This window comes from Bidens hawaiensis, unplaced genomic scaffold, assembly GCF_021521415.1.
Source record: "Bidens hawaiensis isolate Kalapana, Puna unplaced genomic scaffold, B.hawaiensis_p1.1 tig00007257_1, whole genome shotgun sequence".
NCBI classification, from domain to species: domain Eukaryota; kingdom Viridiplantae; phylum Streptophyta; class Magnoliopsida; order Asterales; family Asteraceae; genus Bidens; species Bidens hawaiensis.
The window spans coordinates 512,101-535,200 of record NW_027491501.1 but is presented as its reverse complement, the minus strand read 5'-3'; the positions used below and the strand labels follow the sequence as shown (position 1 = coordinate 535,200).

Here is a 23,100-nt window from a genome sequence, read left to right as displayed (position 1 = left end):
ATAATGAATATACGAACGAAATAGAGATGAACACTGTGATTTGTTACGAGGAAAAGCCCTTGATCTTGGTCGGATCACCGGCACAAAAACCCCGGGTGATGACAAATCGTCTATCACCACTTTATTAATCAAAAAGGGTGTTACAAGGGTTGGAAGCTATGATCAGCGATTACAATGATGTCTAAGTGTGTGTATAATGCTAATTTCAAAGAGAGCAGAGTGTGTTTGTCCTAGATGATCAAGCTTCAATTTATACAAAAATAATATAACAAATATCCCTATTTTTAGCCACCAATCAATCCATTCTTTAATTGTAATTTTTTTTCCTTCATTATCTATGCGGTATATTAATTTGATTGCGAGATTACAGCTTTGACTTGGTCATTAGCCGTTGTACCTATCAAAAATATCAACATAACAAAGGAAAATCATTAATATATAATAAGTACTGAGGATCATTGATCCTGACAGGATCTGCAACATATTCTAAGGATAATTGATCCAGATTATATGCCAGGATAACATATCCACAGTGTCAAATTTCCGTGTACTAACAGCTACTTCTGCGGTAAATTATAATAATGATGTTTCTGCTATGTTTTCACAGGTTAATGCATACATGGAGTAGCAGAATAGGACCAACCAGAAGATCCTACGCGGGATAGAAGATCTCAAGAAGACAAAGAAGCCAGTGGAGGATCAGACTCCCTTGATGCCTAGGATGCTGGATTTCATTACTACATGATCTGTGGCTCAACATACTCAAGGATCCTTGATCTTCCAGCAAGGATCATCCATCCTTCAACCAAGATCCATGGGTTAGCATACTCAAGGATCCTCGATCTTTTAGCAAGGATTATCCATCCTTCAACCAGGATCCATGGGTCAGCATACTCAAGGATCCTCGATCTTTCAGCAAGGATCATCCATCCTTCAACCAGGATCCATGGGTCAGCATACTCAAGGATCCTCGATCTTTTAGCAAGGATCATTCATCCTTAAACCTGGATCCATGGGTTAGCAAACTCAAGGATCCTCGATCTTTCAGAAAGGATCATCCATCCTTCAACCAGGACCCATGGGTCAGCAAACTCAAGGATCCTCTTTCCTTAAGCAAGGATCATCCATCCTTCAGCCAGGATCCTCTGGATTGTATCATCAAATTCCTTCAACTTTCAACCTCAAGGATCCTTCAATCAGAATCAAGGATCCTCGGGACTTCAACACAAAAGATCGTTTGAGGTTCATGAGGGAGACTTCATCTCTATGCAGACCATTGCCTCTAGTGGACCAACTATCATAACTGATGCTTCTTACTCATCTAGGATGCCAACGTTTAGTCAACAAAGAGGTAACCGTTATAATCATATATCTTTAGACTCTAACCTTGGTTCTGCGCAGGATACATGTATCAATCTAGCCATGGCCAGGGAACTGCAGAAACTGAAGGATATGATATCCATTGTTCCAGGAGTGGTTCGACCCATTCCTGAAATTCCTTAGGGAAGCCATAAGCTGTCGAGGTTTGCTCCACCAATATGTGATGCTGAAATCCCAAAACGCTTCCAAACACCAACATGAAGACTTACGATGGCTCAACCGATCCAGAGGAGCATGTGGCTCAGTACAGGGAGAGAATGGAAATCAATATGGTATTCAGTATGAGCCTAGGACAGCCATTAAGTCACAAGCGCTTGCAGACTTGTGGTTGATTTTAGTAGTGGCATGCAAAAGGAAGCTAATTTGGAAGTTTCACCTAGAAGAAACCAAGGATCCTTGGATCCTCTTCACAGATGGAGCATCCAACGTAAGAGGAACAGGATTGAGTATTCTACTGAAATCGCCACATGAGGACATAATACCCCAATCTATTGCATGTGAATTTTAAGCCACCAATAACGAGGCAGAATACGAAACACTTATTGCAGGTTTGCTTTTAGCTAAACAAATGAGGATCAGGTATCTTTAAGTTTATAGATTCTTTACTTATAACTAACCACATTTAACGGTTCTTATACCGTGAAAGGTGAGAATATGATCAAGTATTTAGATATTGTGAAGGAACTAGAGAAATACTTCGAGTTGTTTAGTATCATGCAGGTACGAAGAGAAGAAAATGCTGGGGCAGATGCCTTAGAAAAATTAGCATCATCCTTGAAGATCCCGGATGATGTAAAGATACCTATCATTCACATATTGTCTCCGGCAATTGGAGAACAGAAAGTTATGGAGGTGAAAACGAATAACACAGAAGAACTTAAGGATCCTTTATCCTTTCCAAAAGCAGGATGTTGGATCCTTCCAATCAAGAAGTTCCTCTAGGATGGAGAAATCTCTACAGGGGAGAACCCTAAAGCTTTCAGGATAAAGGTAACACAGTTCGGTATTTTACAAGATACTGTATATAGAAAGTCTTTGCAGGTCCTTATTTGAGATGCATCGAGGATCCGGAAATACAAGAGGTGCTCCAAGACTTCCACGAAGTCGCCTGCGACAACCACGCAGGGGGGAGAGCATTATTCTCTAGAATACTAAGGACTGGATACTTCTGGCCAACAATGAAGAAGGATGTGATGGAATACTCAAAGAAGTGTGATGCTTCCCAAAGGCATGGAAACATCCTTTACCTACCAACATAACCAATGTATCCTATATCCTCTTCATGGCCTTTTATGAAGTGGGGAATGGATATTGTTGGCAAGCTACCAAAGGCACTAGGCGGAAAGGTCTTTATGCTTGCTGTGACGCACTACTTCTCTAAATTGATTGAGGCAGAAGCATTCGTGCAAGTCCGAGAAAAGGAAGTTATATCCTTCATTAAAAGAAACATTATAACTAGATTGGTATCCCATCTGAAATTGTTTGTGATAATGGATCCCAGTTTATTGGGAAAAGAACTACTAACTTTTGTGACAGTTGGGGCATCAAGATGATCACTTCTACACCAGTTCATCATCAAGTCAATGATCAACCAGAGTCAAGCAACAAGATTATCATCAACAACTTGAAGAAGAAGCTAGGATCTGGGAAGGGCAAATGGGCTGAGGAATTTCCTTATGTTCTTTGGGCTGATAGAACAACACCCAAGAATGCAACATGTCAAACACCCTTCTCATTGGTGTTTGGATCATAAGCTGTAATTCCTACAGAGATGGTGGTTCCTACTGCCAGATTAAGCATCTGTGATCCTCATTCCAACGATGAAACTCTTATCCAAGATCTAGATACTGTTGATGAGCCCAGAACCCTAGCAAAGATTAGAATGGCTGATTACCAACAACGGATAGCTGGGGTTACAACAAGAACGTGAGGATTTGAAGATTTCAAGAAAGAGCTTTGGTCTTATGGAAGGCTTTCCAAAATACAACTAATCCTGCAGATGGAAAGCTAGCACCTAAGTGGGAAGGCCCCTAATTGATCAAATCAGAAGCAGGAAAGGGGGCATATCATCTACTTACCATGGAAGGTGATCGACTGCCAAGAGCATGGAATGCTATCCATCTAAAGAAATACTTCGTCTATCCATCTTTAGGATCAAGGATCCTAAATTCGGTAAAATCTTACCTTATCATTTATTCGTTTCAGACTTATATTACTAACTAAAGGATAATCTATTCTTAACATTTATCTTTTCCAAGCTTTAAGTGACAATGCAGATTTCAATAAAAGATATAATGATTAAGAGGTAGGCCACCTCTCCTCCACGTTTAAGGTACATCATTATCTCCCTGGTCTAGTCCCACAATTTAGGTGTGATCCCCGATGATCACATCTTCCAAGTTTTTAAGGTTTTCATATTTCTCATGAATTAGAGTTCTACACTCTCGCCTGTAGCGCACGCTATCCAAAGTATTGTTCAAAGTAGTGGGACCAGTACACGCTTAGTGGCTGACAATTTCATTGCTTTCGGCTATATGGAGGATCTTACGAATTAATGGTAGACGTACCATACACAAGGTTTCTAACATTTTCATGTTAGCTCAAGTTCCAGGGTTTCTAACATTTTCATGTTAGCTAAGGTTTTGGCGTTTTCACGTCACTCACGTTTGGGCTAAATCCCGGTTCGGGCAAGTCCCCAATTTAACATTCGTATATTTGGGCTTGCCCCCAGTTTATTTGGGCTTGTCGCCCAGTTATTTGGGCTTGCCCAAGTTTTTTTGGGTTTGTCCCCAGTTTGTTGGGCTTGTCCCCAGTTTATTCGGGCTTGTCCCCAGTTTGTTGGGCTTGTCCCCAGTTTATACGGGCTTGTCTCTAGTTTGTTGGACTTGTCCCCAGTTTATTCGGGCTTGTCCCCAGTTTGTTAGGTTTAATCCCAGTTAATATGATAAGTTATTTGCATCACGTATCCTAAGTCTAACTACAAGGATCGTGGAAGCATTCACTTTCATGGTAACTTGTCCCCAGTTTATTCGGGCTTGTCTCTAGTTTGTTGGACTTGTCCCCAGTTAATTCGGGCTTGTCCCCAGTTTTTTGGGTTTAATCCCAGTTAATATGATAAGTTATTTGCATCAGCTATCCTAAGTCTAACTACAAGGATCGTGGAAGCATTCACTTTCATGGTAACTTAGGTCTAATGACCTTATGGTATGATCTTTACTTATCAATTTACATCTATTTGGATTAAATATTTATATATTCATATATGCAAGGATCTAGGATCCTTAATCTGTTTTTACAAGGATAATTTACCCTTGAAGTTTTCCTTAAAACTTTTCTCAGAACTTTTAATAAAACTAAAACTATAACAGCAATGCTTTCATAATAATAAACAACAAGCAAGTAGTCGAAAGTTTAAGTTGTTATTAAGTCACCTGAACTTACCAAAATCCTTAACCCGGATTTCACCATATGAAGATGGACCATCCACCCGGGTTAAGCAGGTGTTACTAACAGTCTTAAAGTGCAGGAAAGATAAAGGAAAGCGGCATCAAAGGCTTCATCCCCGAAAAAAGAGGATCCTTCCACCTTTTCTAGCCCTCATAATTGTCTTAAGGATCATAGATCCTTTATCCTAAGTCTTAAGTACAAACCATCCAACATTCATCAAAACACAAACAAAGAAAAAGTGGGCTCGGGTCTTGTCTTTTTTATCCTTCATTGCCCACTTTGGCAGCCTCCTCTTCAACCGCTGCATCCTTTCCCGCATCCGCCATCTCATCCTCTTGACCACCGACCGCAGTATCCTTGCTTTCTTCCGTTTCATCTTCGCCACCGCCTAACGGTACCAGAGACTGCTTCCACTTTGCCAGATCCCATGCTGATTTGTCGAAGGAAGGATCATTAGCCTCGTGCACAATCTTGATCCTGGTCTGGAGAACAGACTTGACAGCCCAAATCTTTGATTCATTAGTAGCACGGGTCACCTCCTCCTGTAGCTGAGCTTCAACCAAGGATGCGTGATCCTCGGCCTGTTTATTTTCTTTGGTCAGCTTGGAAATCGTCTTATCCTTTGCAGCAGCTATATACCTCATCCCCGACAGGGTCTTTTCATACTCCTTGACAATCTTGTCGTAGTGGCACTTGGCAGAATCGATGGCATGTACGTTACAACAATATAGGTTCGACGATGTTCTTTCTTTTGGAAGCTCCAGACTTAGCACGAGTCGTCACAGGACGCGGCTCATAGACCGGTGTGCTCTTTGGGGTCTCCTTCTTCACAATAAGATAATCATTTTTTTCCAAAGAGAACTGAGAGGCAGACTTACTAGATTTCTGAGTACCTACAAAGCACAACTTAAAAATAAGTTCTCTCTTATTTTTAATTAATTTCAAATAATATTATGTAAACTCTTACTTGACATGTTGCTAACTGATTCTGAAATGGACTCATGGAAGGCTTCAGTAAACTTGGCTTGAAAGGTTCTAATGTCTGGATCCAGTACAAGAAACTTCTTTACACTTTCTTTGACTCCGAGGAGCTCGGCCAGCAAAGCAAAGTTAAGTTATCAACTAAAAAAAAGAAAAAATAAAAACATTAGTTGTAGAATCAGTCATACTCTCCGTGTTATCTGAGGATCCAGAACCCTACCCTTCTTGATCCACCTTTTGGGTAGATCAGACCCACCAGGGATTGAGTCCTTTTTAACGAAGAAAAAATGGGTTTTCCAAAAGGCACCATTCTAGGTGGCTTTAAGGATGGGACTCGGTTGTTGTGGCTTTGATTTTAAAACAAAACGAATAGAGCCGTGGGTAACTAGAGTGTATAGATAAGACAACTCCGATAGGCCAAACTCGAGACCTTCTTCTTCAACAATTCTTTTGATGGTGCACGGTACCCTCCACAACATGGGAATTGCCTGAATGTAGCTGATTCCGGTCAAGGTAAATAAACTGTGTGTAAAAGTTGGAAAGGGGTATGTGTAGCCGATTAAAAAAGGTTGAGCCGGAAAGCAGATCCAGGATTTGGATATTCATACACTTCGAACAACGGAGTCAAAAAGACGAAAAATGGTTCCGGTCGGAAATAATGATCGGAGATCATCAATTTCTGGGTCAGTGAATTTACAGATCTCTGTTGAGGGGTTAGAAAGAAGACCTTGTGGTCGGAGGTCGCTAGAATCCGATTGTTCAGAAGAAGATGAAACGAAGATGGTCGACATATTAAAAAGGAAATGAAAGTAAAATAGAGAGAAGGATACTTGTTTGGTCGCCGAAAGTGTGGTTATAAATGGATTATAGTGATCACATATATAGGCAGCGGGCGTTAATCAGAATGGGTTATAATAATTGCATCTGACTCACGTCTAATCTTATTATTTGCAGGAAATTTGAATTTCAAAATGACAGTTGTTATCCACAAACAACCGCCATTTTTGGGGGTATTTGTTAGGGCAAGGATTTTTATGCCGAGGATGCGTTATCCTTATGTAACTTTTGGATCAATTATCCTTAGGATATGTTCTAGGTGGCGCAGGATCAAGGATCTTCGGTATAAATTGTTTACTAACAATGTATTATCTGAATGGTGTTGTGATTAACATGTTTAACGTTTTAAAGACTCATCCCACCTATTTATCCGCTAGTCCATGAAGTTTTGCACATGGTCAAAGAGCAGCAACGGATCATTGAGAAGTGGCGAGATTATAGGACTTATAGTTAGCTTATATTTTTGTATATATTGAGCTTATGATCCGGCTTAGGAAAAACACACAACCTACACACTATTTACATACAATCAACACAGCTCGCTCGCAGAGATTGTTCTAGGTTTCACTTTTTCACACTTAGCTTTATTGTAATCGATCTTAAGCTCCACCGTTGTAACACTTTTTTTTATTAATAAAGTGGTGATAGACGATTGTCATCACCCGGGGTTTTTGTGCCGGCGATCCTTAATTCGGTCAAGGGCTTTTCCTCGCAACAAATCTCTGTGTTCATCCTTATTTCATTTACATATTCACCATTGTTATACAAGCACTATACCTCACCTAAAAAATTTGGTTACATTATCCTTAAACCGATTTTTAACCAAAACAAGTAGGACATGAGGTTTATAACATGAAGGTAGGCTGACTGTTTCGCTATGGTTGCATCTTATTGCAATATGCTATTTTAAATTTTTAACATTTGGAGTTCAGTATTTTAGTTTCATATACTTGTGACGGTAAGCAACGCATGAAGGAACCGTGAGTCTGAGTACCGCAACGCACATGTATGTTAATTACTTGATCGTTTCCAAAGCCACGTTCAAATGTTACCACCGTCGCGAAGCGCGGGTAAAACTACTAGTTACTATTAAAAAGATAGAGGTGTATTTCTTAAGAGAAAGACAGAAAGACGACACATGCCATGAGATATCGTAGTTTATTGAAGTACATATATGGATTGTTCAAGTTAGATAATACATAGGTTCTTTACATAATTTTTGACATCTAGTTTGTTTGTAGGTTCGACATTCAAAATATATATCTTTACATCGGCCTCAAGGAGTTGGAAACTTCCAAAAGTTCTCGCATTATTTATAGGTTTTTCAAGAGAGAGTTCTCGCTTTACACTAGCCCCTATTGTGACCAAGTTATCGTGTTATCATAGTTTTCGTATTTCATAGTATTCGCATGGCATTTTCGAAAACTTTATAAATGCAAAAACTAGGATTACATGCTACCTTGATGAAGCGGAAAATTATATCGTAGTGCGAAAACTATGCTTCTCTGCGAAAACTATTCTCTAAGCAAGAACTAGGTCTTTAAGCGAAAATCATGCAAAACGAAAACACCCACTGCTCATCGTGAATTTGACTTCTAGGTCTGATTTTTTATTCAATTTTGAGAGTTTAAAGATCCCTACAGTCCGATTAACAACCCTTGAAGTCCTCATTCAAATATTTTTGCGAAAAAAAAGCTTTAAACGAGTATGTTACCATTAAACAAGCTCGACTCTTTCCCGACCAATTTGAGGAGGTTGGAGTTTATTACTATCGATTTCCACCGGCCAATCTTCATGAGATATGATTCCCTACATGATGGTGTGCTCAAATACCGAATCCGTGCCCAAAATGTTAACCCAATCAGTCTCTCTATAGGTTTCTTGAAAGACAAGTTGAATTGAATGCGAGAGGGTAATTGGATATTGTAGGGTTTATGCCTTTTTCACATAATTACATCTGGTATCCCTTGTGTTTTTATATTTGTTCGATCCACAACCGAACTCATAAACCCACTACATGCATAGCCCATTACAAGAATATTAATAGTCCTAATAAGAATCCTTTTGATTATTAGAAACTTTAGGGTGTTGAATGGATGGTTACTCATGTTATGCCACTTTTATGGAATATGGATGACTAACTCATGTTTCGCTTTGTTTTATCTAACTTAAAGCAAAATCATATGTTTATAATTTTCTTATGGCCTTTTCACCCTTTGACTGTACAATTTGAATGCAAGTTAAGATTTTTCAAAGTGATGATAGAACGAAGTTCATTAACAATCATGTTCATTGTTCAAGAATCAAGATGGCATTCATAATATATCGTCTTTCGTGTTTATTGCTACGATATATTTATTTTGTTCATTCAAGGTTTTTATTGCAATGAAATTATGAAAAATCAAACTTTTGTTGGACTTTGATCAAAAGTAGAATGAAAACGGAGACATTCTTAGCGTGCAATTTAAAATCCATTTCAACTCTAGCGTATGGCCCATCTCTTGCCCTCTCGTCAAGGGAAACCCAACAACTTGCCAAAAGACAAAAGTCTCAAAATTTGAGAAATATTTAGTAAACTCATTTCTATCATTCTTACTATTTTTTCTAACACTTGCTACATACAATATATAGTTTATATTAATATTGTCACAGGATCTACAAGAAAAGTTTAGAGGTATCTCAAAAAAAAACCTTTTAGACCTACGGGTGTATCTTAACATTTACTCATGTGTGTTCGAATACATAAAAAGAAGAAAAAACGATTCACCACTAATTTTGCATTTCACTAGAAAAATTGAGGGGTATCCCAGACTCTACCTGTATGATATATCCGTCACTGATCCTATCTATACGTCAAGATTTAGGTAAAAAAGACACGCAAAATAAGTGAGAAGACACTATACAATAAGATTAGAATCCCTAATGTACATCAAATTAAAGTTAGGAGAATAATATTGGGATGCAGCAACAATTTAAAAAGTGTATATTTAGAAATGTGTTGATTGGTAGGGGTTACGAAAGTGACATTCTGATCATGACGACTGGTTGCAATCTCTCTATGAACCGACCTAATCATTGAGTTAGTGAGTGGGCTACATCTTTTGTAGGTTTGGGTGTCTAATTTGAGTATGGCACTCCAACCCTATAGAGTTTTGCAACAATCACTAAGCACATTGGCGTGCTAAAGTAACCCTTCTATAAAAAAAATAATGCTACAAGAATATTGCGGATGTGACAACTAATATGAAAAGGGTTACTTTAGAAAGTTGAATATGAAAAGTGGAGGTCCTCTTTGATTGGTAGGGGTTGCAAAAGTGACATGCCTAAGAACATCGGCTTTCTAAAGTTCCCTAGGAATCGTGCATCATGTTTATCCTATTTGGACTAAATATGTGGTTTATTGGCATGTGCTTGTGTTTGGGAATTAAGGTTAGCACAAAAATTCATGTTTTATTCATTTTTTACCAGCTATTATCATATTTAGGGCATGATGATTATATTTTGTGTTTAATGAAGCTTTAATTTTATTCTTTTTCATATGAAAAATGATCGAGACTGACATCGAGAACAAAAGATTATTATGAGAAGATGATTAGAAATTATCCCTAAGTTTGGGTAGAGAGAGGGGAGAGGAGGGGAGAGAGAGAGAGAGAGATTTTGCCGCGACGGTGTTTTTGAATCTTTGATAGGCATATATCCGTTAGAGATACGAGTTGTGAGCCCCATTAGGGTTAGATTTAGGTAGTCATCGCTCATTAAGCTTTATTGCATATATTTATTCGTGTATAACCCACTCACACAATTTTTTATACAATATAGAAGCGATTCAGTTAAGATCTAATTCATATTAAAACTTACAATATGAAAGAGAAAAGAGGAGAGACACAAACTAGTTAAACTGCATATTCATAAAGCAGAAATGGATGTACAAAAAACATTGCAATTTCTGGCCACAAATTAAAGGTATCCTAACCGGCCCATGTATATTTTAGCATTTTATACTCATAGTGCCCTTTATCCTTGTCTTCGTTTTCTATAAACAAAAGGAGAAAAACTGCCAGCACTCATAATCACTAGTGTTGGTCTGTTAGATTTAGGCGTGCGAGTTGTCATCTTCATTGTACCTTGACATTGATAGAGTTAGGCATATCAGTAGGACGGTTCCAATGCTTGACCTGTCAAATATAATCACAGAAAACACGTATAAACATCGTTTGTATATATTGTTACTGAAAAAGATGTTCAAACTTTAAATTTCATTACACAAAATTAATCAATTTTACATCTTTGTTGTTTGAAAATTGAAAGAAAATAGATCTTAATAATTCAAACTATGAAACATTTCTCAAACAATCAATTTTACATTTTCATTAACAAAGAAATAACTCAGTGTACCACTTATCACCCAAAGTGAAAGTTAAGGGACGGACAAAGTTACTTCTTCGTAAGAGTGAGAGTGTTCCTATCAGCAAAAGTGAAAGTTATGAATACTATTAGTCACATTATTAGTATGGATTATTATATATTAGCCATTGCCTCATAGTTTAAAATATTAAAATATAAAATTCCTTGAAAATATAAGTAAAAAGGTGGGTATCATCTAGAATTAGCGTGCCTCTATCAACCAAAATAAAAATAAGTTGAGTAATTAGTTATATTGTCGGTATGAATATCAGGTTTGAAATATTAAAATTCAAATTGCCTTGAAAACGATATGTAAAAAGTTATGTAGAATGAGCCAACTTTTGATACCGATCAAGAATTGAATATTGTACTTACAAGGTGGCAAAGAACATGAGAATTCTTCTAGGGTTAATTATGGATGATTGCTTAAAACTTCTTGATCTCTTCCAAACATCACTGCTTTTGGTTGGTGTCCCGAGAGCTTTGGTAGTGACCGCTGAGGTGGTGGTGGTCGGGGTGGTGCCGCCAGCCATGATGGTAATTTGATGGTGGACTTGTGGGCTGTTGATGTGGTGGGTGATCAGCTTTTCTGGCATGGTTCCCGCCATCAAAGAAACTGGCCAATGCAAAATTAATAATTGCATATAGAACCAAAAAGTAACGATGTTCTTTATCTCCACTATATGAACTAAACTTTTACAATCATAGTTGTTCGTAAAGACAGATATAATTATTATCTTTTTATGAGTCATTAATTAGTTAGCTAGTAATTAGAATAATTACACTTCAATTTATATATGTAAACTTTATTTTAAAAGCAGACCATATAATATCAATTTATTTATATTTCTTCTAAGCTGCTAAGCATGTGTTCGCGTAATATAATTATAATTTGTTTTCTAATAGTTTTAAAATCAATCTAACATTGTGCCCGGCCATGCATATTGTCGTAATTGTGAATTTCCTTTTAAATATGAACCATGCATTTTTACTTTCAATTTCTTAATTAATATAATCATGATACATTGACCCATGTGTAAAATTGTTTTACTGTTCTATTCACGGCTTGATCAAAATGTGGTGAGCCGACCAATTCACTCATAACTGAAATATCCCTAGCTAGCTTTAATTATCCTAGAACAAATGCTCTAAGTGAGATTCGAACTCACGGTCTCTCTCTCTCTCACGTGTAAAATTATTTTACTAATCTTGTCATGGCTTAGAACGAATGTACCATTTAATTCTTCTCTCTTTGTTGAAACAAAATCTACAAAATTTTATTGTTAGTTTTGGAACGTGACTAAAAACTTGAAAGATAGCCATATTGCTAGTCAATAAACGTGCTTCGTTATTTTTAATTAAAGACAAATAAATTAAATAACGATAATAAAAAGGTATTCTTAAAGAACCTTTAGGTGAATGGATAGTATCTCCGTCGCCGTCATTCATTGCACCATTCGAACTCATCTTGTTGTCACTTCCTTTTCTTGATGGACTCCTCTGCAATTAGAAAATATCCACATGTTGAGTAAAAAATAAGTAAAAACCATTTTAAAAGTTTTTTTATTATTATTAACGTGTTATCTACTTTAAATTAAGTATAAAGTTATTTAAAAAAAGAAAAAGTAAATATGGAATTTGAAGGATTTGGTTAACTTGTTTACTACTCTAATTAAAAGTCGTCTTTAATAATATATATCTTTGTTATATATATGTTTCATCTTGGAAAAAAAATAATATATTTTAAATGCAAAGTAGTGTAATTGAATACATGTTTTTTAAACTTCAAAACAAAATCAGAAATATTACAAAGGGGTGGTAGTCCATGGCAAAGAAAAATGAGTTTTAAGAAATTCGTTATTAAAAAAATATCAGATATATTAAAAACACGTAGGGAGACATAGCACCATCAAAGAACCTAACACACACCTAATCAAGGACTTTGAATAGGGTACACATTAGAAAATAATACTCTTTGTGGTGTTGTTCTTGGTAGTCAGGTAGTTAATTGGTTGTTGACTTGTTTCATTGTTATTTTAGGTTCTCTCAGTTTTAAAATATTTTTATATTAAGTAAACAATCAAAATCTTCAAATTTTTATCAAAATACTGAACCTTGGATTTTGGAAGAAAGACCTACCTTGATTGCAAAAATAGCAAAGTTCAAATAATGATAACTTAAACACAACCCTTTAATAGCACCGAGTACTCTTGCCTAGGTCGAGTACTTGGCGAATAATTCCTAAGTACTTATATCATAGCTCCTCAGTCAACCGACCTGATGACAACGCTTAAAGACTTCTACAACCATGTCATTAGATAAGAACCAAAATGACTTACAATAATTCTTGAACTAAGGATGAGATCTTTGTGTGTGAGATGGGAGAAAGTTTCCATATCCACTGTGAAGCTATCAGCCTTCATATTTCTTGACAATTCTCCTTGCATGAACTTAATTTTGCAGAATCTAAGAATCCTAGAAATAAGCTGACCAAGTAATGAAACAGGCACAAACAGATTGATTATATGTGACACAAGAACTCGATGATGACGAATATGAAGGCAGAAAGTGCAGGTGGTGATAGAAAAGTGAAATACAAGGTTATTAATATATAGTGGAGGAACACAAGGCCCAATTCACAAGTTATGATGAGGATGGATGGGTTTGGGTGGTTTGAGTATTTTTAATAGATTTATTATTTTTTTGGGTCGGATTTAATCAAGTATGGGGGCTAGTTTTATGGAGATAATAACAAGAAAATATTGACCATTTCTATATCATATTATTTAATTTGTTTTTTTATGTAATTGGTTGCTCAAAGAGGAAAGATATATAGCGCGTGCGTGATATGATAATTCTATTAAGAAAATATAGATATAGCATAACTAAAAAAGTTTGTTTTAATTATTTTTCGATATATCTTAATTTTATCTTTTTAACTTAAGAGTTGATCTTAATTCTTAGTTGACATTGACATTCTACTACACAAAATTAAAAAAATATCATAAAAATTTTCTGATTATAAGATGAGTCATAAATACTAAATCTAATCTAATGCATAAAATGTGATTCTCGTGTTCTACAAACTCCAATGACTAAGGCTATCCAGGGCGTATGGTGATCAACCCGATCAGATCAAAGCACGCAACCTATAGAAGGCGTTGTTCAAGTAAGAAACTGTAAGTAAGAAACTGTTATGTACGTACCAAGCCAACGTAATCATGTATAAGATTCTTCATCGTAAAACTAGTCAAACGTTGCATTTAACTTGCATTCACTTGGTGTATTTCTTTTCCTTTATTTACGCGTTTAGTTGAAGCAGTGGAGTTACTAGTTAGGGGTGTTCGGGATTCCAAATTTTACCTCCTTATAACTTTTCGTTAAGTTAATAAGTTACAAATGTGTAACTGATGGAACTTTTCCTCTCATAATATAAGCAATCCCAAACACTTTATTACTTTTCAAAATATTAATAAGTTATAAGTTGATAAAAATAAACAATCCCAAACACCCCCTTAGTTTATTTCAGGTTCTTTTAATTCAAGTGCAAAGGCTATATAAAGCCTATTAGTTGTATTCTCATGATTATGAATGTAATGATAATGAATTAGTCTATGTTCTCACTGTTTTCTATCTGGTTTCCAACTATTTTCATGGACCATTTGATTAACGATTAGGTTCGTATCAGAAACCTCAAGTCCTAAGAAGGGTGCCCCTTGTGTACTTGTCATATCCCTCCCCTAGACTTTCATTTTCTTCAACAATTTTATTTGACACATTACTACCCTCTAATATTTTTAGTCATTTCAAATTTTCTTTTAAAATATCAAATCAAATACTATAAAGTTTATTTTTTATTGTTTTTTTTATTTTCTCCCTTTTGTTTATTGATCTTTATAATAATAATTTTTATTATCATTATAAAATGTATTTAAAGAATAATGATATAACGCCTTTATAAAAACGATTTGTGCCTCACGTTTTGTATATATTTATCTTGTCATATGCCTCATGTCACACCCCGACCAAATGCGGAACATGCCCGGGCGTAACGTATTGATTGGACAGTAGTTCAGAAGACATTAATTAAAGCGACAATAATTATTTAATTTCATTAACATCAAACAAGTACACAAATTCATTAATAAGAAACAATTACATCATGCTTTTGCAAGTTGAATAATATCCTAAGGTCAAACTAAATTCTTCAATCTTGAACAACGTGAATTACCTGTACCTGTAGCATGTATAAAACTAGAGTTTGTCAACACGAATGTTGGTGCAAATACATAAGTTTTAGTTTATACATATATATATATATATATATATATATATATATATATATATATATATATATAGGATCAGGATCATGAGAGAACTTTTTTAAAATTAAGAACTATGAGAACCATTTTGACCATAAAAAACCCAAAAATAAAAATATTCATAAAATAAAAAAAACACAAAAATGAAAAAAGTAAAAAAACTAAAATTCTTCTTTTAACATCCCAGTTTCATAAAAAAAATAAAAAAACAAAAAAAAACTCGGTTTAGCCAAATTATATACACATATGTATAATATATACATATATGTACATTTACATTATTTTTTAATACACATGTGTATAATTTAAGATAAAGGATACTGTACATATGTGTATATTACGTAACTAAAGATTAAATAATATTATACATATGTGTATAATACAACGTTTTTTTTTTATTTTTTGTTATTTTTTTATTTTTTTTAATGAAACTAGAATGAAATATAAGAATTTTGATTTTTTTTACTTTTTTAAAATTTTTATTATTTTTTGTTTTATGATTTTTTTAAATATTTTTTTTAAATGTGTTTTTAGTGGTCCAAAATGGTTCTCAAAGTTCTCAATTTGCAAAGGGTTCTCTTAGGATTTTGTATATAGGATCAGGATCATGAGAGAACTTTTTTAAAATTGAGAACTATGAGAACCATTTTGGACCAAATATATATATATATATATAACCACAATTCATATGTTAATGTTGAGCATTACAATTCCTATGAAAATGTAACCAACTAAATAGATGTGGACCCATTTCAATTGATACAAAATCAATGTACTTGGGTAAATGTATGATCATACTAGATGAGAATATATGAGGATGAGATACCAACCACCAAACATAAAATAAACTTTAAACACATAGAGCATAGTCATAGATATAGCAATCACACATAAACATATAACGAATTGTATTTGAAATAGATGTAGAAAAAAAAATATAAATAGTGTAAATAAGGTATACATGCTACCTCCAAAATATAAAAGATGAAAAAGGGGTATGTAAACTCACCTTGGAGATAAGGTTGATGATAACGGGAAGACGGGTAAAGCGAACAAGTTAGTTAGTTCCACGAGAAGCTTTGATGATAAGTCATAATTTTTAAGGGTACGACTAAAATGAACATCTAAATGAAATAAAAGAAAAAAAATGAAATAAAATAACATGGTGGGTTTATAACGGATTTGGGATCGATCAAGCGTCAAATACGTTTTATATTAACTTCATAAAGTTGAATTGAAAACATAATCATTTTTTTATATACTTTTACAAGTTTCTTTTTAAAGGAAAAAAAATTACTATTTATGTATGTATTTAGGTATTTAATCATTTATAAGCGAATACTTGTTTTAAAAGGTTGGTGGTAAACATTTCGTCAGTCTTTTAAATTAATATAAATTTATAAATATATAAAATTGTATATTTATTATATATATATATACATGTATGGTAAAGCTAATTGAATATTTATTTTAGAAGTTTAAAAGGGTTTGGTTCGTTAAACGGGTGAAAATTGGTATTAAATTTCGATATAGTGAAAGATTGTTAAAGGAATAACATTTAAAAATAATAAATAAAAAAAATATACAAAACCTGACCTGGGAAGACTCGAACCCGCGCCCTAGGCTGGTTCAGTCCCTTAGATCAAACACACTTGCCACTAGAGCAAGCGACTAATCTTGTTAGTAACAAGAAACCCAAATAATTATACTGTTACTTGAATTGATCCCCAAATCGTATAAACCCTAAAAAAAATCTGGTTCCTAAATTGCATGATTTAGCCTTTGTCAATTTAAATTGACAGAGGGCTAATGATCTGCATGCAAAAACGATCAAGAACCCAAACATAATTACCTTGATTTGGTTCGTATTGGGTGAGTACAAGAGATTAAGGTTTGCGGTTTTGAACACAGGTCTAGGTCTACATTTAACGATGTTAACAGCGCAATTGAACGAGGGTTAAAGCTCGGAATTGTGAGGGGATTGTGTGTGTCCAGTTAATTGCGTCTTGGTGGTGTATATATAGGGTAACAAAGCTTGTTTCAGTCCGGCTCGTTAAGCTTTAAAAACGAGTCATTAGCTGTCAAATTGTTATCATTTACCATGTATAGAGTGTTGGTAGAATGCGATTTTGGTTAGTAAAGGATTTGGAAAGATCAATTTCGCCGAAAATTGAGGAACAAGCAAAGGGGGGTGGTCTTGGACGCCTACGGGAAGAGAGGGAGAGAGGGAAAAGGTTTGTTTTCCTTTCCTTTTTATTTAATTACAAAATGGTCCCTGGTGTTTGCTTAGTTACCAAGTTAGGACATAGCATAATTAAGGGGGTGGTTTATGCACATGATTGAAAGTTATTATAACTAATTCAAGTGGTAAACGAATTCGAGTGACGCGTAGATGAAATAACGACAAAACTCATAAAATAAATAATAGTTCGTTCTTTTTAATTAAATAGCGAAGATCCAAAAGAAATAAAAAAAATTCAAATTTAAAACGGCCCGGATTTTAAGTCAAAAATTGACGAATGTTACACCTCACACCCGACAAAAAGATCATTTATATATTTTTGATACGTTCGAAAGCATGAAATTAATGTCACATGAGAAAATAACCAACTTATTGATTAAATCGTATATCGTTTAATTTGTTTTATTGATGAAAAAATGTGTTTCTTTTTTAAAGTAAACTATTTCTAAAAATTATTTCAAAAGAAAAACACACCCTAAAAATATTAAAACACTTGTAGAAAAAATGTTTTTATTCTTTTTAATTTTAAAAAAAGTTTTTCACATAAACAGTTTTTTTGTTTTTTAAAAAACAAAAAAAATGTTTATACAAAAATGATTAAAGGACAAGAAAAACCCTTTAAATAATAAAAAAAAACTTATTTTTTAATTAATAATGATAATAAAAGATGACAAAATGACAAAAAATAAATATAAAAGTTTGAATTCTATTAAGGGATTACTCCATAAACAATAACCTATTTTAATAGTTGTTCCAATCAGGTCATTAATAAAAACTTTTGTTCCAATCAAGTCATTGAACTTTTATTTTTGTTTCAATCTTAGATATTTTACCTGAATAGCAGTTAATTAAGGTTTTTTTTTTTAATTTTTCAATGCTTTTACTTTGCATAATAACTTTTAAAGGTTGCGAAACGGGTTAGGGTTGAAACGAGTCACATAAAAAAAGGGTTGTTTTGGTTCGGGTCGAAACGGGTCATGGTCAACAGGTTCGGGTTAGAACGGGTCAAGGTCGGAACAGGTCAAAACGGGTTTCGAGTCAGTTTTTTTTTGAACCAACGAATCAACGCGTTTTCAACACGTTACAGCTCGTTTTAACAGCAAAAGCTCGTTTAAGTGATTTTTTCAGTTCGTTTCAGCACTTAACAGCTCGTTTAAGCGATTTTTCAGTACGTTTCAGCACCTAACAGCTCCTTTAAGCGATTTTTCAGTTCGTTTCAGCACCTATTGGTCGTTTAAGCATTTTTTAAGTTCGTTTCAGCAAATAACAGCTCGTTTAAGCGATTTTTAAGTTCGTTTCAGCACCAAACAGCTTGTTTAAGCGATTTTTAAGTCCGTTTCAACACCTTACACTTCGTTTAAGTGATTTTTCAGTTTGTTTCAGCACCTAATAGCACGTTTAGGCGGTTTTTCAGTTCGTTTAAGCACCTAACAGCTCGTTTAAGAGATTTTTTAGTTCGTTTCAGCACCTAACAGCTCGTTTAAGCGACTTTCAGTTCGTTTCAGCACCTAACAGCTCGTTTAAGAGATTTTTTAGTTCGTTTCAGCACCTAACAGCTCGTTTAAGCGACTTTCAGTTCGTTTCAGCACCTAACAGCTCGTTTAAGCGATTTGTCAGTTCGTTTAAGCACCTAATAGCTTGTTTAAGCGTTTTTTCAGTTCGTTTCAGCACCTAACAACACATTTAAGCGATTTTTAAGTTCGTTTCAGTGATTTTTCAGTTCGTTTCAGCACCTAACAGCTCGTTTAAGCGATTTTTCAGTTCGTTTCAGCATCTAACACCTATTTTAAGTGATTTTTAGTTCATTTCAGCACCAAACAGCTCGTTTAAATGATTTTTTAGTTCGTTTCAGCACCTAACAGCTCGTATAAGCGATTTTCAATTCGTTTCAGCACCTAACAGCTCGTTTAAATGATTTTTCAGTTCGTTTAAGCAGCTAACAGCTCGTTTAAGCGATTTTTCAGTTCGTTTCAGCACCTAACAACTCGTTTAAGCAATTTTCATTTCGTGTCAGCACCTAACAGCTCATTTAAGCGATTTTTAGTTCGTTTTAGCACCTAACAGCCCGTTTAAACGATTTTTCAGTTCGTTCAGCACCTAACAACTCGTTTAAGCGATTTTTTAGTTCGTTTAAGCACCTAACAGTTCGTTTAAGCAATTTTTCAGTTTGTTTCAGCACTTAATAGCTCGTTTAAGCGAATTTTCAGTTCGTTTCAGCACTTAATGTTAACTCGTTAATCCATTCCAAGATCTGGCCCATTTGCTGTTTATATTTTTAGTATTTAAATCATGTTTAGTTAAGTTAGTTTGGGCAACAAGGCTTATATTATTAAAGCCCATCTTATGTAATATATTTATTTTGGATATAACTTTGGTTTATTATGGTAAAATAGAGGAACGATCATATAACGGTTTCTTCATAATCGTCGTTGTTTTAACAGACGCGACTGTTCCATTGATCGCTCTCTTCCTCTATATAAACCAAGTCCAAAATCTGTTGTAAACTATCAGTTAATCAATATATTGTTGTTGTTATTTTCTCTTCTCTTTTAATCTCATTCAACAGTGTATTATTGTTGCTGTGTATTATTGTTACTGTGTAACATAATATCAAGCCAAACTCAAAATACAAACAAAGGAAATCGACCCCTGGGATGCAATATTCTAACAGTGGCATCAGAGCGAAGGGTAGAGGCGATTCACTATACAATTGTAACGCCATTGGAAGGATTCAAACTCCTGCCGAAAGCCTCGAACAACAGTGTTCTGGCGGTGATTGAAACCCTGGTTTTGGGAATAAGATAATCACGAGGGGCTTGGCAGACATGTATATCGAATCATGTCCAAGAAAAGGCACATGGAGAAAACAAACCCATAATTCTGGAACCGCGAAATCCTTGGCAACCCGGAAATCAATCTCGAAAGCAAAAGGTATTGATAAGGTTGTATATAAGGGAAATTCAAGTTCTAAACAGAATATGAAACAGGTTAAATGTTATCGGTGACGTATTCGCGGTCATGTGGCAGCCAATTGTACGAGTAAGTCTCCTCAATTATTTTCGTTTGATAACAATTATCCTAAAGATTACTTGGTTAAGGGAACCGAGTTGGGAAATTGGAACAAAATATGGGTTGTTGATCCTTTGTTCAAAAAGCATATGACCGGAGACGAGTCAATGTTTAAAAAATTGAAAATTTGTTTTTCAATTGAAACAAAGGGCAGAGATAATGGAATTCTATATTCCCGTGGGATCGGTGAAATAGATATTCTATGAATGAAAACCCGAAATTGATTCCAAGTGTTAGGTTTGTACCAACTTTTAAAAAGATTGTTTTGAGTTTGTCTCAATTAAATGATCAAGGATTCGAAGTAACATTTGAATGGGATAAATGTTACATAAACGGTATGTTTGAAACATTGGGGGAACCTAGTAATAATGTTAATTCTGAAAATAATAATGTCCCAAATTATTTTGATGCCTTAGATGATCAAACTATACTTGAATTAGAAAAGGAAAAATTGGAAGCTGAGATTGAAGGATGGTTTGATCATGATGCTAAGGATAATATGGGCATTTTGGTTGATGATTCTGATGTGAATCAAGAAAAACAAAATAAACAATCCAATAAAGGTTGGGTAAATTTTTTAGATTCCCTTCACATACCAAATTATGTTATGTTATGTAAAGAATCACTACGTCAAGAATTCGGTAAATTTGTAAAGTGGTTCTATGAGGATCATTTCAATCAAAACAATAAGGAATATCCACCTAAACTTCCCAATGGGCAAGAAATTGATTTATTCGACTTATACTTATATGTCGAAGAGGCGGGTGGATATAAGAATGCAACCAAAGATGGAAAATGGTTGGATATAGTGTCAAAATTGGGTTTGCAACAAAGTTATGCTGCAAATCTAATGATGATTTATACGGGTTACTTGGAATTGATGGCTTGGAGATACGGTTTGGCAAAGAATGAAGAAGGAGAAACAAGTACAAATGTGAAAGAAGGAACTAATGTTGTGATGTTAGAAGAAATTACTAAAGAAGTGGTAAAGCTTGTGAAGATGCCAATGAAGAAACCGAGGTACAAGATAATCAAATGAAGGATGCGGTTAAAGATGCATTTCTGCTAGATGATGATAAAGATGAAGAATGCAAGCTGGATGCATTGGAGGACCTTGAAGATATGGACGATTTCTTCCTTGTTAAGGAAGAACCCGCTGCAGATTATTGAAGGATTGGGAATTACCTTGAATGGATTAAGTGGGTGAATGTTAACTCGTTAATCCATTCCAAGATCTGGCCCATTTGTTGTTTATATTTTTAGTATTTAAATCATGTTTAGTTAAGTTAGTTTGGGCTATAAGACTTATGTTATTGAAGCCAATCTTATGTAATTTATTTATTTTGGATATAACTTTGGTTTATTAGGGTAAAATAGAGGAACGATCATATAACGGTTTCTTCATAACCGTCGTTGTTTTAACAGACGCTGTTGGATCCCAATTCGATTCATATCAATAACAATTATCACAATCTGATCTCAGATCTGTGTTTATACTATTAATACGATTAAGGATCTAGCTCATAATTAACTTTGATTCAGTGTTATGTATGTGTATATATTATCAATATATTACCTGTAATTGTTGTATAATATTAGGTGAAGCTTTGAGAGAGATCTGGACTGAAAAATACTTTTAATTAGCTAAAAAACTTACATTAAAAGTGAAAAGTAGTTCACTATATATAGAGGGTAATCTGGTTCGCTAACATCCCCTAGCGAACCAGCTTCCCCTTCGTTACATAAATAATCATAGCGAAGCACCCCCTGATTCGTTAACTTTCCCTAACGAATCAGGAGGGAATACATTAATTGGCTAGTTCGCTAACATCCCCTAGCGAACTAGCCTTTAACTTAGCGAACTGATTAATAAATAAACTATTTATTACATTAAACATAAACAAAATCGTTAACGTTAAATACAAAGACTCTAGACGCAAAACCGTGTACTAAAAGACACCCCCTCGTCTTGAGCTCTTTGTCTTTAACTTGTTTGAAGCGCTTTGACTGCCAGTCTCTGCAACTATGAATTCCATGTTCATGACACACACGAACCACACGTTGGAATTGCATAGCCAGGTCGTAATCTTCTTGGCATTCAAACAAAATCTGCTTCCTGTGTAGCACGTCGTTGTCGGTCTTTGATAAATTAACCAACCACATCGGGTCGATTATCTTGATAAGCTTAGCCTTCAGACCTCTCCCTAGAACAATGACGGCCTCGCTGGTACGATTGTTGTAGTACCAACGGTTGAAGGAGAGATGCATATCTTGAGGCATCGTCTTCACAGGAACTTGCTTCATGGTCTTGGGTGGCTTCACTTTCAAAACAAGCTTCCTCCAGCCGGTCCTTGGATAAATCTCGTCAATACGCTTTCGTCTCGGGATATGAGGCTTGAAGAACTTGAAGCCGTGATT

The 23,100-nt window shown here is 34.9% G+C and overlaps 1 protein-coding gene across 1 annotated transcript; it reads right to left on the bottom strand.

The window, feature by feature from the left end:
• Positions 1-9,611: 9,611 nt before the first annotated feature.
• Positions 9,612-13,838, bottom strand: LOC143634848 (uncharacterized). The gene is made up of 4 exons (XM_077102823.1): positions 13,389-13,838; positions 12,459-12,549; positions 11,425-11,665; positions 9,612-10,820 (listed from the first exon to the last, which is right to left on the bottom strand). The coding sequence occupies exons 1-4, from the start codon at positions 13,494-13,496 to the stop codon at positions 10,739-10,741; spliced, it is 522 nt and encodes a 173-aa protein (XP_076958938.1). The 5' UTR covers positions 13,497-13,838; the 3' UTR covers positions 9,612-10,738.
• Positions 13,839-23,100: the final 9,262 nt, after the last annotated feature.

What these genes read in the sequence shown, in the direction of transcription:
- LOC143634848 (XM_077102823.1), bottom strand. Translation starts at nt 13,496, where the DNA reads ATGCAAGGAGAATTGTCAAGAAATATGAAGGCTGATAGCTTCACAGTG. An exon ending in TCCTTAGTTCAAGAATTATT is followed by an intron (nt 12,550 to 13,388) that starts GTAAGTCATTTT and finishes TTCTAATTGCAG; the next exon opens with AGGAGTCCATCAAGAAAAGG. An exon ending in TACTATCCATTCACCTAAAG is followed by an intron (nt 11,666 to 12,458) that starts GTTCTTTAAGAA and finishes TGCATTGGCCAG; the next exon opens with TTTCTTTGATGGCGGGAACC.